Below are 15,412 nucleotides of genomic sequence, written 5' to 3'. Positions count from 1 at the left end.
TTAAACTTTCCACTGGGTATACATATACTCATTTCAGTATAGTCACACAAATATAATTTAGGTTATAAGAAATGTGAAAACAACATGGCCTTCCAAGTTTCATTGACAGAAAATGAGCTGTTTAAGTAGCTTGCCTTCTCATTTTGAGAAATAGAGGAAAATATTAACATGCTTAACTAATATCCACCAAATTGATTCCTTGCAGAATCCCTGTACCTACCTATCTCCTTTGAAGAAGTAGGTTTTCCCAACATCTTCCCACCAAATTGCCGAATCAATTCCATGGGAAGGAATTCCACTTCCAAGTGTTATCAAATCATGAGGATAACCTGGCTGGAGAGTAGTGTCCTTGAACACCCAGAACTTGTTACCTGTATAAAAGCATATAAATATACATATATAGTCTTCAGTACACTCAGTATTAATATTAATACACTGCTAAGAAATAAGAAAGACTCTCAAAGGGCTATATAGTGGTTCTGCCAAACACAATGAAATGAAAAATGTTCTATCACTGCAGATAATGCAAAATTAAATATGCCTTACAGATAACTTGCATTTATAAAACACCTTTCATTCAATAAGCCCACAGAATATTTTGGTACCAACTATATAGGGATCAAACTCAATGAAAATGAAGTCATCCCAAGAGGCTCTGTGGTTGATAATGTAATACATTTACAGTGATACCACACAACAGCTTTGCATTTCATGAGGAAAGAAGAGTGGATTTTAAGACAAAATGAGGTAAGAAAACTTATAAATAAATAAAAAATAGAAAATCCTATCCTCATGGAGACCATATACTTTTACTACTCTGTCTCTCCTTCTCCTCAAGAAGTTAAATTACTTGCAAAGGATGACCGGTTTATTTCTGAAATGGCCAGAGAATTTAAAATACTTTTCTTAGCATATTTTCTTTAGTGGCCTAAAGACAGCAAACTGAGGTTCTGATACTTTTCTTAGCATATTTTCTTTAGTGTGGCCTAAAGACAACAAACTGAGGTTCTGATGTCTCATAGGTGAAAACCTTGTGTTTCTGAAATTAAGGGGGGATTGCCTTTAGTACCAGTGGCAGTCAGATTTAACCTCTGATTGTGGGTGATGAATCATTCAAAACCACCCAACTGACTTAATAGGTGCTGGTAATACAAGGTAGCTGTACGACTCTACCTGGTGTTAGCACAGTGTGTACACAAACCTCAGGTTACCTAAACTGTCTTAAATATGAAGAATAGCCTACTGCCTTCTGTACAGAGCGTTCAGTGGTTGAATCCCTACTGTTGCAGTTACTAGCTAAATATATTGTCTATATAGAGGAATGCATGTCTACAGAAGCAGCCGTTGTGCCAGTGTGTACCCCCCTCATACCTTTTGGAGAGGATGCTTCCTGGCTCTTGTAACTGGATAGCTTACCTCACCAGTCCACAACTCCAGTTTCCCAGCTTCAGTTTGCTCTAGCATCCTAGGCAAGCTCTTCTTCCTCACTGAACACTTCCACAATTATCTCACCTGGTTCATCATCTCATATTAAGCCTTTAGTTTAACACTTTCCCCAATAATTGTGTTGTCCTCCAGAATCTTTACTAGGGTCTTCTCAACATATGGTGCCTCCTGTCTTATTCTTGCAACTATTTTCTCCTTTTTAGATTTTTACTTTCTTCAGATTCTTCTCCAAAATACACTCCTCACCTGTGTCTTTTTAGTAGAGACTTTCAAACACAGAAACCTTTGGTTGAAAAAGGGGAATAAAGATCCTCATATGCCCCCTAGAAATAGGGAAAAGGGAGCATAATTTGCATTTTAGTACTTATCTGAAGAGCTTGCTTTGAGGCCTCTATTGTGTAGGAACCATGTGCTTATTTTTCCTTCAAAGCACTACCTTCATCTGTATTTCTAAAAAGCATTGCTATTTTTGGTAATAATATCACTGAAGGAAAAGATATTCTTTGACATCATGTAGACCCTTCTGAGTTACATCACAGAAGGGTCTAGAGAAGACCTATGGTCAAGTATTGTAAAGGCTGCCCAGGGAGGTGATGGAACCACCATCCCTGGAGGTGTTCAAAAAAATTGTAAATGTGGTGTTTAGGGACATGGTTTAGTGATGGTCTTGGCAGTCCTGGGTTAACGGTTGGACCTGATGATCTCAAAGGTCTTTTCCAACCTAAATGATTTTATGATTCTATGATTCTGTGAATACATATACGAACTGACCTGTTGGATACTTCACTTTGGTCTGTCCATTGTTATTTTTTATGATGACATTTAAAATATATGGGGAAAAGGTTAAAAATATATTTTACTCAAACACATTTGGAAAGAGATGGTAAGAGATAAAGTCGTGGTTGTCCATATTAGTCATTGCACTTACCTGTAAGGCTAAGCAGGCTGTTACACAGACTTAGGAGGTTAAGGTACTGTGCTGTATACATATTTTATAAGGAAATGTAATATTACCCCAAAGATCTAGGATCATGTGTATGCCAGAGTCACCAAGAGGGAAAATCTGCAGAGTTGTTTTGCAGTTGGTTTTATATTTTAGCTGACCCTCAGTGGTATTAAATGTTTGTTTAAAGTGAGGGGATTTTTAATCTCCCTGTTTGCACTGTAGTGATTTAAAGCATATTTTCATTTTATCACAGTTTTAATTAGGAGAGGGGATATAGTTTCAGTCCCTCCCATGCTGGGTTTCCAGAGTAAATTTTTTATCAGCTTCTTTACAGCTGCTTGTCACCCACTTCCAAGCACAGACACTACAGTTTAGTCAAAAGATTCGTCTTCTCTCCCCTGCCAGTTGAAGGAAGAAAGGGTTCAAACAATGAGTATGTACAGAGCCATTTGAAGTACTGAAAATAAAAGAGACACAGAGGTCTATTAAGAAGTCATGGAAAGCTGAGGTCTGTGTTGACCTGGGATTAGGGTCTGTGCTAACCTGGCAAGTACCCTTACTGAGATTCCTTACAAAATTCACTTATAGAGCTTGATTACACTGGGTGAGGATCTTCAGGCATTCACTGTCCCTCCTCCCATGTGGTTTTGCCAACTCACATGACTGGACACAGAAGGCTTCAGATGGTAATGACAGTTTCAAATGCAACGATAAGAGAAGTCATGCATTTTGGACCTTACTTCTGGTGTGAACAACAGATGGCATCCAGTGAATGATACTGAGCCAGCTCATTTCTGTTTCAGAAGATCATTCAAAATGACAGCTGTTGCACAGCATTGAGAGGCATATGCTGTGATGTATGTAATGCTATTACCTTTCTCTGTGCCTCACAAGGAATAAACGTTAACACCAGTTGTTAGGAATAGATCATTATCAGCCATACCCAACAAGTCAAATTTACCTATTAACAAGATCAGGTCATACCAAAATAAATAAGGGTTGAGCACACACCATTATAAGTGACAGCACAACTAAGCCAGGAATTTGTTGCATATTCATATAGACTGAAGTAGAAGGGAAGTGTAGATGTGGGAACAGCAGACTTAGAAACTAAATTCTTCTTCACATGATTTCTTAATAAGAACCAAATTATTTCTGGGTAAATAGAGAAAAGATAAATTTAACAGTATTTTATGGAGACAGTGGGGCATTGAGAGCTCTAACATACATGGCCAAAACTTCCATTGATGCTACCTAGAGGGAATTGTATTTAACATCTGCTTTGGAGACACGTTTAGTCTGCTAGAACTGTGTCAATTGTTAATGGGAAGGACTGTATATAAGAAATCTAAATGTTCCATCTGGCTGACAGTTTTCACTTTGTTTGTTGGGGGGGTTGTTTGTTTGTTTGTTTGTTTCAGGGGGGTTTAGGTGATTTGTTGTTGGGTCTGTTGTTTTAGGGTTTTTTTCTGTTTAGCTTCTGTCCCTCAGCTGGAGGAAAGTGGGATCAGAGGATTTTCAAAAAACAGAAAAAACTGAGAAGCTTTCAAACTCCAAATATTAGGAGGAGTTAGAGCCGAAAATCAGTGCAAAACTTGCCTGGTTGTGATGAGAACTAACTCCTTTTATTTCTAGCTTTTATTTATGTACCTTAAAATGTATTAAAAATGAATCCTTAAGTCAGTATGCTTTCATTTAGCTCATATTGCACTTCCACTAGTGAATAATCAGTATACCTCATTAATGTGATTATAAAGGAAATAAAGAATATATGACAAAACTAAAATAGTTATAGTTTGATCCTTCTTATAGATAACTAATGATCGTTCAGAGTCCTAGCTTATGCTAGCTTGGCAGAAACCATTGTATTTATTTTACAATTTTTTTTTTTAAGGTCGGTTGGTGGGTTTGTTATGCTCATGGAGAATAAAGCACCACATGTTTCCGGAAGTCTGGGCAACCTGCTGAATGTTTCACCTCTCTGCTTTTATTTTCTAATGTAAGATCTAGTATGATAACAAGTAGAATGGTAAAGTCACAAGCTGAGAATGAAGCAAGTGATAAAAAAGTCAAAATGTCTTACTTGTTGCAACAATGCTTTGTCAAATATCATCACTGTAGGGAAACAATTGAGAAGGATGAACTGTGACTGCAATTATTTGAAGTCTTTCAACGTGTATATTTGACATTCTAAAAAAATTACTGGAAATAAAGGATATCTGTATTGCCATGCTTCACTTAAAATATTGAATATTTAACTCCAGATATTTTTCAGACTATTAACTACCTACTAACTACTGCAAACAATTATGCAGTTTTTAGCAAATGTAGTTCTTCCTTTGTAGAATCAGAATCCTAAATAGTTGTGCTTCTGGGCTGTCAGCAACCAAGACTTTTGTTCATGTTATTTACAATGTCTGTAGTGCAAGATCTGTGTGGGATATAGCATCTAATCACTGTGTTAAAGTGATGAAACAAATTCTCAAAACTTTTAGGAATCATATTCAACCAAAGCCAGTTAAATCTAACCCTGAAGTTTGAGGTTTTTCTTCAGTCATCCTTGCTCTTAATTTTGGTCTTTCAAGCCAGGATCAAATATTGTCATACTAAAACCTCCAAATTATTATTCATGCTTCCTTTATTCACATCCTCTCTTTCCCACATCAAGTTTCTGTCATATCTCTGCTCCATGATCTAACACTATAGTAAATCTATTTTTCAAAATAAAACTGTCAAGCAGTGGGATAAGTGCAGTTGAAAGTTATGATGGTGGCACTGGTAGTATGAGTTTTACAGCAGCATTTCTATTGCTACATTTGGTTTACCATAACATTTGAAAGTGCAGATGGCTTGACAATTTCATTTTTAGCACCATATAAATTCCCACAGGTACACAGAATAAATTTTACTATTCACGTTTCCTCATTGAAAAAAAAAAAAAAAGAAAAAAAAAAAAGTATCATTCTGGTGCCATCTTCTTATTATGATTCAGCATGGACACCAGCAGTGAATAATAACAATTTAAACATCTGTTTTTTATAAGCAGCCAACCACCAGATATTGCTATGAACTTTATGATCTTTAGAAGGCACAAGGAGACAGGCTAAATATCTTAAGCCATGTAAAACAAGCAAGCATCACTTTGTACTACAAGCACACCACTGAATTTTTACAATTGTTTTTCCTTGTGAAAATAAATATTGATGCAAAAAAAACAACAAAACAAAACAAAATAAAAAAGGAAATAAAAGTTAAAATGGTAAAATTAAAAAGAAAAGAAAAATAAAAAACAATGGCATTTCAAAACTAAAGAAGACACTTGATCCAATATTCTTGAACTTGATTCATCTTGATTTTCTACAGATATCTAACACATTATGCATAATCCTCAAGTATTCTCAGGAGAGTAATGTCAGATAGGTAAAAATATAGTGATAGATTTTATTAGCACAAAATAAGAATAACTACATTTATCATAGCAAAATCATAAGCTATAAAAACGTTTCAAAGGTTCATCAATAAATGTTCCATCCTGAGCTGACATATCATTTGCATATGACTTATATTTTATAACATAGCTCCCATTTAAAAAAATAATTTTTTTAAATACTTAAATAAATTTGCTAATCTATACTTCTACTACTGTAAAAAATTTACTACTAAAATGAATCTAACTGTATACACAAAGACAGGAAAACTCTAATGGTAATCAAAAAAAGTAATAAAAATCTAAATCTGTTTTATAATTTAAATCAACTGTTTAAAATTTGATGTTTGCCATCCTGAAGGACAAGGATTGAAACAAATCAAATAGAGCATAGATTATTGAAAATAAATGAAATTTATATATTTCTAAAAAGAGAAACAGTATGTTTTAATACAGGATAGCTCATAAGGTCTATCCTGAGTGCATCTTAAATACAGAACATTGTTCATCCTGAATTTATGACAGCGTAGGCATGTAAAGAGAAGTAAGTTGGAAATTACTCACTAGCAGTGGCAGATGAGTAAATTGGCTTACTGCTTTCTTCACCTTCCTCAAAGAGTAGAGATACTGCTCCGCAAGTATGAAAGCATGAGTGAAAATCAGTCAGCCACAGGAGGCCCTGTTTCACACTAGCAAAAAACCCTCCAAAGTTAGTGAAAGAGAGTAATGGAGAGGGAAGGTGTCCTTGGAACATTTGAGCATCTGAAGAAGCAGCAGTGGCTTTTCTGAAGGGAGGATATTTACACACTGACCTGTTTCTCCAAAACACACCAGATATTCAAAACTCTATACCTTACAGGGAATTGGATGTTACAGATACCTTGAGAAGAAGCTTTGCAGACTTCAAAAATCTGAAAGTAAATGCTGTCATCACTCAAACACCACACTTTTCTGCCATGATGAACTGACCAGTCTTGAAGTGATTTGGAAAATGTTCTCTGAGGTGCACGTAGTGACATTATTCCAGTCCAAGCTCTATGATAGCCTTCACTCCATATTTTCTATTTTTTCTACATGTTGGCTGAGGGATGTGCTTTGTGAACACATCTGTATGCAAGACTTCAAATGTAAAGATCCTTGGTTTGACCAGTTTTAGATCGGTAAAGCACACTACCTGGATAACATAATCTGTTTGGTCATCATCTTAGCAATAATCAACTTGTCTATTTATATCACCTTTGGGAGGAAGACATATACCCTTCCCAGGAAAAAAATTTGTGAGGGAATGGAAGAAACAAGACAATTGTTACCTACAGTCTGTTTATATATACTTCTGTAATCATGTTCCACAAGGCAGCTGAACTCCTTGGCTAACAGGAATTTTCAAGGGCACACATACAAAAGACTCAGCTAAACCTATTGATTCTGTGGCAGTGGAAAACCATGAATTACACTGATATGCAAACAGCATCAGGTAGATACTGGAAGTCACGTAGAGGAAGTGGCAGAGAAGCAAAAAATCAGAAAAATCGCAGAAGGAAACATGAGGACTTTTGACCATAGCAAACAAAGGGACAATAGAAATGTCACTTGAAAAATAATTGAAGGAACATTGAAAAGAAAGCAGGTGGGAAAATACCTGCAACAGAAAATCCAAGTATCATAAGATAACAGCTAGAAAGCACAAAACTAGCTGGTCTGAAATCACAGAATCACAGAATGGTTGAGGTTGGAAGGGACCTCTGGAGATCTAGTCCAATCCCCTGCTAAAGCAGGTAATCCAAGAGCAAGTTGCAGAGTCACGTTCAGGCTGGTTTTTAATGTCTCCAGAGCAGACTCCACAACCTCTCTGGGCAGCCTCTTCCAGTGCTCTGTCACCCTCAAAGAAAAGTTCTTCCTCACATTCAGGTGGAGCTTCCTGTGTTGCAGTTTGTGCCCCTTGTCCTGTTGCTGGGCACCACTGAAAAGAGCCCGGCCCCATCCTGTTAACCCTTCCCCTTAAGATACTTGTAGACATTGATAAGGTCCCCTCTCAGCCTTTTCTTCTCCAGGCTAAACAGGCCCAGCTCTCTCAGCCTTTCCTCAGAAGGGAGATGTTCAAGTCTCCTAATCAGACAGCATAAGATGGGGGTGATGAGGAAGGAAAGGAACACAATATTCTGACTTCTAAGACCACAATCCTGCTGCTTGTGCTTCCTTTAATTAATCCTGATTATTTAATGTCCCAGGTAGAAAATAGAGAAGTTCTTCTGTTTTTTATTATCTATAACCTATAGACAATGTTTTCATAGTGAATAAAATACTATGTCTAGCTCCCTGTTAATTATTCCACTTGTAAAAGTTAATTTTTGATATAACAATTTAAAAAATATCTGTTTTTTTAATGAGTTAACAAGTAAATCAGTCACATAACTAAACAGCTGAATCATTTTTCACATATCTATTCAGTTCCTTCTTTCTTCTTCCAAATTATTATCTTATAAAACATACTTTACATGGTTTTCACTCTTTTGTTGCTAGCTGCTAAATGGGTATTTATTTAACATATAGGATAATTTTCTCATTAAATTAAAATTAGATGCATGTTCAAGAACTTTAATTTTGCAGAACAGCTGATGCCTGGAGTGAAACTTTGAAAAGAATGATTAGCAACAATTCAATCCATACAACATATTTTCTGGAGTTTTTGCTTCTTTAAAAATACTAAATACATATCTATGAAAAAGATACTTAATTCTTCCCACCTGAAAATCCTTGCATCACAATCACAGTTCTCAGATGAAACATGCTACAGTGCAGTACAGTGACATATATGTATCACAAATGTAATTTAAATATATGCAAATTTAATTTGTAAAAAGAAGAGCCAAAACCACAATAAAAAAAAAAAAATAGCTGTTCATTCTAGCTTCTGAATCCACATCTTTCAAGAGAGATTTCACAGTATACCATTGCATTGGTATGTCTATTATTTATACTTCCACATTTTTACTGAATATGTAAGAGTAAGTGATCTGATTCTCTGAATGGTAATAAGAAATCAAAGCTTTATGTAGTTGCCAAAATGAGAAAACATAACTCATATATTCTTCATTTAGCTACCAATTTACAACATGATTTACAAATCATTAGTAAAAATAAGAAATCATTACAGCCAAAAGTATTACACAAAATCTTACTTTTCTTCTTTTCTTACCTTTAAAGAAGACAAAATTCCCCTCACTGTTTTCATAAACTGCATCAATGCTGGGAGGCAGTCCCCTCCAGAAGTAGGTAATCTGCATGGGGTATCCATCCATCACCCTGTTGTTTCTGACTCGCCAAAACCACTGATCCTGGAAACCAAATATACATCTCTTACTATGCTTTGAGGCATTTGTATGTCTTCAGCTGCTGTCCTGAAAATACTGAACAGACTATCCTAGCATTTTTAGAACATGACCTCTCCCCATTCGCATAACCATATTTGTGTTTGCAGTCGTGCCACATCCACACATTACAAATGTGTCAGAGCTAGCTGGTCCTGGAGGTGGGAATAAGCTACCTATGTGAACTGTGTGTTTGGTGTAGATAGCCTTCGGAAGAACATACAGCATGCTGTATGAGATGACATAACTTTCTCAGCATCATTCCTATAAGGGGCCCAACTTAAAATTTGTGGACTGACTACAAGTGCTTTTACACTGAACTGTACGCATATGTGTAAGTCTAATATAATGGGACTACAGACAGGCTTTGAAGAAAAACTAATTCTGCAAGCCATTTGCAGTGGCTGCTAACAGTGAAAGGTTGACAGATACAGCTGTAACATTACTACATCAGTCTGACTAGAACTATACTTTGGTGACAACTTTACTGTAGTGAAGATTTGCAGTCTTTCCATGTAATAGCAAATCAAATGGTTAATATTACAGCCAGTTACAGGTGCTAAATCCAGTGTCCTGGTAAATCTCTCTTAGTTTGTTGCCATTTAAAATGTTTTCTCCCTGTGGGATATGGTATTACTTTCAGTGACAGTCATAGGGAAGTTGCATTGTTGAGAAACATTCAAGCTGAGAAATTAGAATGTGACAGATTAGGTGAGTGTTGATAAAGATGTTGTTGTATCTCTTCAGCTCTTATAACAACAGCAGTTCCAGTTCATCCAATATTTAGAGATGAAGGATAGGGTAAACAAGTATTTAACTTTTTACATACATTTGCACATGTTTACAGTATTACTATTATATAAAACAAAACCCTTTAAATGTTAAAAAAAAGTGCTATTCTGTCAGGTATCTGTCACAGTTTTACATGGCAGTTCAGCCCTCTTTCTGTACAGGTCAACTTGCCAAGCAAAAGAGAACTGTGCTCCTATGGGAATGGGCACAGCTTAGAGAGAAGATTAATACTTTGCAGGAGCAGGCTTGTGATGAACTGTATTTATCATCTTTCCAGATCTGAGATCACAGCTCTCTAATTGTTTATCTTTCCATTGACTCAAAAATTTATACATCTCTACAAAAAGTATTAGCCATACAAATACAAAACAGCTCAATATATATACAAAAACGTATCTTAATTGTGAGCATAAATAAGTCTAAATTTGAAATTGTTTTGAGTCCCAGATTTCTGGGAACTTTAGCATTAAAAAAAGTTCAGATAGCTTACACAACCTTAAAAATATTATATCGAAAAGCTGCAATTCTCTGGAAATAATACTACTAAAATCCCTCACATTTTTTCATGTTTTGCTATTTCATTACCAGTGTAACAAAGTTACATTATTCTCACCTGATTAGATTCCTATTTTGAGCTTCAGTTGTTTGTTTTTGTTTGTTTGATTTTTTTTTATTGTAAGAGGTATTATAACTTTTAAGACAGGTCAATAAAGCAATTTTTTAGGATTAATTGACTAAATTTCAGTAAGAGAACTGGCAGAAGTGCCGGAATACAGCTTAGAGATACAAGTATTTAGGAAGGCCTAACTGAATCATGTGCTCGGAATGCCGGAACAGATGTCAACCTCTGATATTTTTTATTATAGCATGTAGATAAGACAAGAGTCCTTTGAAAAATTATAATAGGGGGAATAGACTCAAACAGATATTTGGAAGTAATTTTTCATTGAAACAGTAATAAATGCTTGAAATGGATTTTCAGGTCAGAATTTTGAGGCGTCATCAATCTAGGAACGACTTAGGGAGGAATGATGTAATAATAAGTCTCAATAGGCCAAACAGTTCTTTGTCCTCTCCAAACATCTGTAAAATGCTTTCCTATAAAAAGCCAGGCACTATCTCAGAGATCAGTTATTAAAGTTTAAAGAAAAGGACAAACAAGTAGCAAGCTTCAGTGATTTAAAAGTGCAGTCTTTGTGATATCTGTTACTACCTTCAGTACAATGCAATACTCCAGTCTTGTCTTCTTCACCCAGAGACAGAGATAACCCTTTTTATTTGTCTGAATTTGGTTGCAAAAATACATCTTAGAAAACAATGTTTAGTTGCATGAAGGAACATATCCAGCTCTCATAAAATGTCCTCCAACTCAGAAGGACATGGATCAAGTTGTGGGTACAAAACAAGCAGGATATGTAAAACTGAACAAAGGCTGACTACTTAGCTGAATACAAAAGGACTTAAGTACACACATAATCACTTCATCAACAAAAGTCGTCAATGAAATGCTCAAGCTTCCAGGAGTTTCCCAATAGAATGCACGTACTCCAGAAAGTCTGGACCTCAGGTCTATAGACAAAGCTTGTAACATTCTAGGTTGGCTAATTAATCTCAACTCTTAGCTAGTACACCAAAGCAGGTCTTGCAAATCACATTATTGTGTGTTATAAGAGAAGAACTTCTGTAGTTCTAATGACAGAAATGATCTTCTTTTGATCAGACTTCAATTACATTGTTAAATATTCAATCAAGTCCATTGACCTGTGTTGTTTTGTTTTGTTTCATTTTGTTTCATTTAAAACCCCCAAAAATACCAAAACAAACCAAACCCCTCCCAAACTTCAAATAGTCATGGCTATATTGAGTAGTTGACAAACCTGCAAGTGTTAAGATAGAGGTAGCCAGAGTAGGAAGCAGTCATTTTAGTTTGGCAGTACTGCAGTGCTGACTGGAGAGTACTATCCCATCATGGTGATTACTGGTATAATATCAATGTCAATGGAATGACTTCAGTAAAGAGACTAAATATGCATTCTTGAAAGAAATTGAGTATGTAACAAACACAGTTTTCGTAGTGCAACAAAACCGTAAAATCAACAAGTCAACAGAGATACTCTTCTTGTGAATGAGTTATGTTTCAGCCTTAGTGATTTGTGGAATACATTTGCATTAACTAATTTTGATAAGAAGACCAATAAAATTATATTCTGCAGATTTGGTATTGAGTTGTATGTTGAATTGTGTATTTCATATTTATTTTAAGCAATCTGCAGCATAATAGTGAGATTATTCTTATTTATTTATTTGTTCAAATTCCTTAGAAAGCCAATAATTTGCTGTACTATACCACAATTAAAATTTTCACAGTAATACTATTATGGCAAAGCTGGAATGTTTGGTTCATGCAGCATAACCCCAGGAATTTGGTTTAAAATATATATTTATGGTAATGTCAATATTATGTATCCATAAGCTTTCAACAAGAAATCAAATTACATGACAAGAAATTAATTCAGCAGGGTGTTACTGTGTGTACATATCGGTCCTGGACTTTTCACCTGAGACTGATACTAGAAGAGTCTCCTTTATCCTATAATCATTTTAGAGATACTTCCAAAAGAAATGGTATCAAACATGATATAATAAAAAATCATGGATCTTCAAGATCTTTTCTTTTTTTTTAATATGTACCTTGTTACTTCCCGAACTCTACAAAATTATTGAGACTACTACTGCTGTACTAATATTACTAGGTTAGTATTCAGTGAATTACATAAGAAGAATTGATTTGACCAGATTTATATGTCTACAATGCAAAAATCTGTTTAGATATGAACCACTGAACCTGGCACAATAAAGGTCCCTCACAGGAACATTCTAAGGCAAGCTTCACTTGGTTGTTTACTTCTCTGCACTGATTAAAAATGGAACCTAGCAACCTGGATCCTGTTTAGATGTCTGCAAAGTACAAAGTGGGCATCTAAATGCAAGTAAGATAAACCCCGTCCTTTCTCTACTTTTTTTCTCCTGGGTTCAATCTGTCATAATGCAAAGACTCATAAAGATGAGCACACAGGACCAGACCAGGCATCACCTAGGCCTGTATCCTATCTCCAGTGGAGTCATTGGCAAATCGACACATAACACTTTAGCCCTGACATGATCAGGCAGTTGGACTAGGTGATCATTGCAGGTCCCTTCCAACTGCACTATTCTATTCCATTCTATTCCATTCTATTCTATTCTATTCTATTCTATTCTATTCTATTCTATTCTATTCTATTCCATTCTACTCTATTCTATTCTATTCTATTCTACTCTACTCTATTCTATTCTATTCGATTCGATTCTATTCTACTCTATTCTATTCTACTCTATTCTATTCTATTCTACTCTGCTCTGCTCTGCTCTACTCTACTCTATTCTATTCTGTTCTGTTCTGTTCTGCCCTGTCCTGTCCTGTCCCATCACAATAAACACAAAGGGAACATGCAATGACATCTCTCTGATACACTCACCCAGTCATCCATAACTTGCGATTCAGGGACCACCTGAATCAAAGGTGATAATTTTGTGATTAATAGCACTTGACAGACTTTTACTCCTTTGGATTCCTTCCTAAACACATGCAAATTTAGAGCATCCACAGCTGTCTGCAGAAATATATATGACAATCTAAAAACCCACACTGTCAAAAGCCATAAGCAACCAGCAACAGCCACAGCTGCTAACTGGTGTTCAGCCCTCGTTCACGTTATTTCTTTTTCTTTATCACCAAGAATAGTAGCACTTTGACTGCAAGGTCTAATCCATGATCTTTGTTGCTTCATGTCAAAACCACCTTGTAGACTAAATCCTTCAGCTTGTTTTCAGGAAACCTCTCTATACTGTAGCACATCTGGCTAACATTAAGGCTAAAGATCTGTGCCTTGAAATAAGTTCTTCCTGTGCCATTGCCTTTAATGTCTAAATATTCCAATCTGAAGCATAATTGTGAACACAACATAGCATGCTCTCCTGCTGATGAATCCCGTAGACTCCGTATTTTCCAGCTCTGATTTTCAGTAGATTTACATGTCACTACAATAATCATGAACAATGGGGTGTTTCTCATCTGAAAATACCCTACAGGTTTCCACAAAACTAAAATCTTGAAAATGTATGATTTTAGCATTTCTGTGGTCTTATTTAAACAGACAGAAGCAGGCATGATTGCAAATAGATGTATTTTAATATATAGCCAGACCAACAAGAATAAACAAATATCTGGAAATGTCAGACAGCAGAACTGGAAGTCTGGATCATTTTTAAGATGGGTAAGGTAGGTGTTGGCAGAAGTTGATAGAATAATTACATTACGTAAATTTAATTGTCTTGGCTGACTTTCCTGTGAACACACTGGACTCAATGGTTTTATACTGCCAGAGTTCAAACTGTGGAACTCAAGTTAAAATCTAGCATGTGGCTGTAAAGCATGCCATGGATCTTTCTGAGGTACTACATGGGACAGTCTCTGCTTGTAGAAAGAATGGATCAATTCAGCACATATGACTAAATGTACTTAAATATTTCTTAAACGAAGTTGTATTTACCAGCAATTTTATCACGTGCATTTTCATAAACAGGTAGAATTACTGAAAATGTGTTTTCCACACAGTTCAGCTGTTACTGAAATTCAAAAAAAGGCATACTCCAAGAGAAAGTGTATTAACTCTAAGAAAGCTCTTTCACACTTAAAGTAAATAGCTTGAAACAGTTTCTCTGATAAAAAATGCCTCATTGTATTTGGTTATACTGAATAAACACAATTATGTCTCTTTTGAGAAATACTGTGTATTGTAAAACTGTTTGTCTTTCCCACTATATTGGTTAAATATATTTTTAATTATTTTATTTCCCCAAAACACACTAACTCCTGCAAAAAGGTTGAACACACGGTCACATGCACTGCAATTCCAAGCCTGACAAACAGATACATTAAATGTATAGCTTTTAGTGCCTTTCCTTGCTGGCTAGCAAATGCCTTTTTGTAAGCATCTGTAGTTACCCAATAGCTCCAAATCTGTGGATCACTCCTGTGCAGCTGGGATCTTGCATAATAATGGATCATTAAATATTATGACTATAGACATACTAAGTAAATTAAACTTGGACAATTATTTCCAGTTCAAAAAGCAGAACTAAACCAAACAAAAATCTAAATTGAATTAAAAAATGAGCAATGTATCTAACAATCAGAAAATGAGCATTGAGTAAGGGGAGACTATCAGCTGTTTCAGAAATACTGTTATGGATAAAGAGTAACAGAGGGATGAAGAAGAAGGAGTAGTCACTCAATCTGAGTGTTATTTAATTTGTTTTGTTTGGAAGGTGGGATACTTCTGAGAAAAAAAAACAATAAAGATTTTGGAGAAAACAAACAACAGAGGTTAT

At 35.6% G+C, this 15,412-nt stretch overlaps 1 protein-coding gene across 3 annotated transcripts in view; it reads right to left on the bottom strand.

Annotated features, from left to right (window-relative positions):
• MMP16 (matrix metallopeptidase 16) overlaps nucleotides 1–15,412 on the bottom strand; it is a 194,107-nt gene that overhangs the window by 18,444 nt on the left and 160,251 nt on the right. For all 3 annotated transcript variants that reach the window (XM_080381863.1, XM_080381865.1, XM_080381864.1), the window contains 2 exons: nucleotides 9,016–9,154; nucleotides 221–371 (listed from right to left, as the gene is read on the bottom strand). In XM_080381863.1, coding sequence (XP_080237989.1) covers nucleotides 221–371; nucleotides 9,016–9,154 — 290 coding nt within the window. The remainder of the gene's footprint in view (nucleotides 1–220; nucleotides 372–9,015; nucleotides 9,155–15,412) is intronic.

This window comes from Falco punctatus (genome assembly GCF_963210335.1).
Source record: "Falco punctatus genome assembly, chromosome: 3".
In the NCBI taxonomy this organism is placed as follows: Eukaryota; Metazoa; Chordata; class Aves; order Falconiformes; family Falconidae; genus Falco; species Falco punctatus.
Note: the sequence above shows the minus strand (reverse complement) of the source record. Positions and strands in the feature narration are given on the sequence as shown.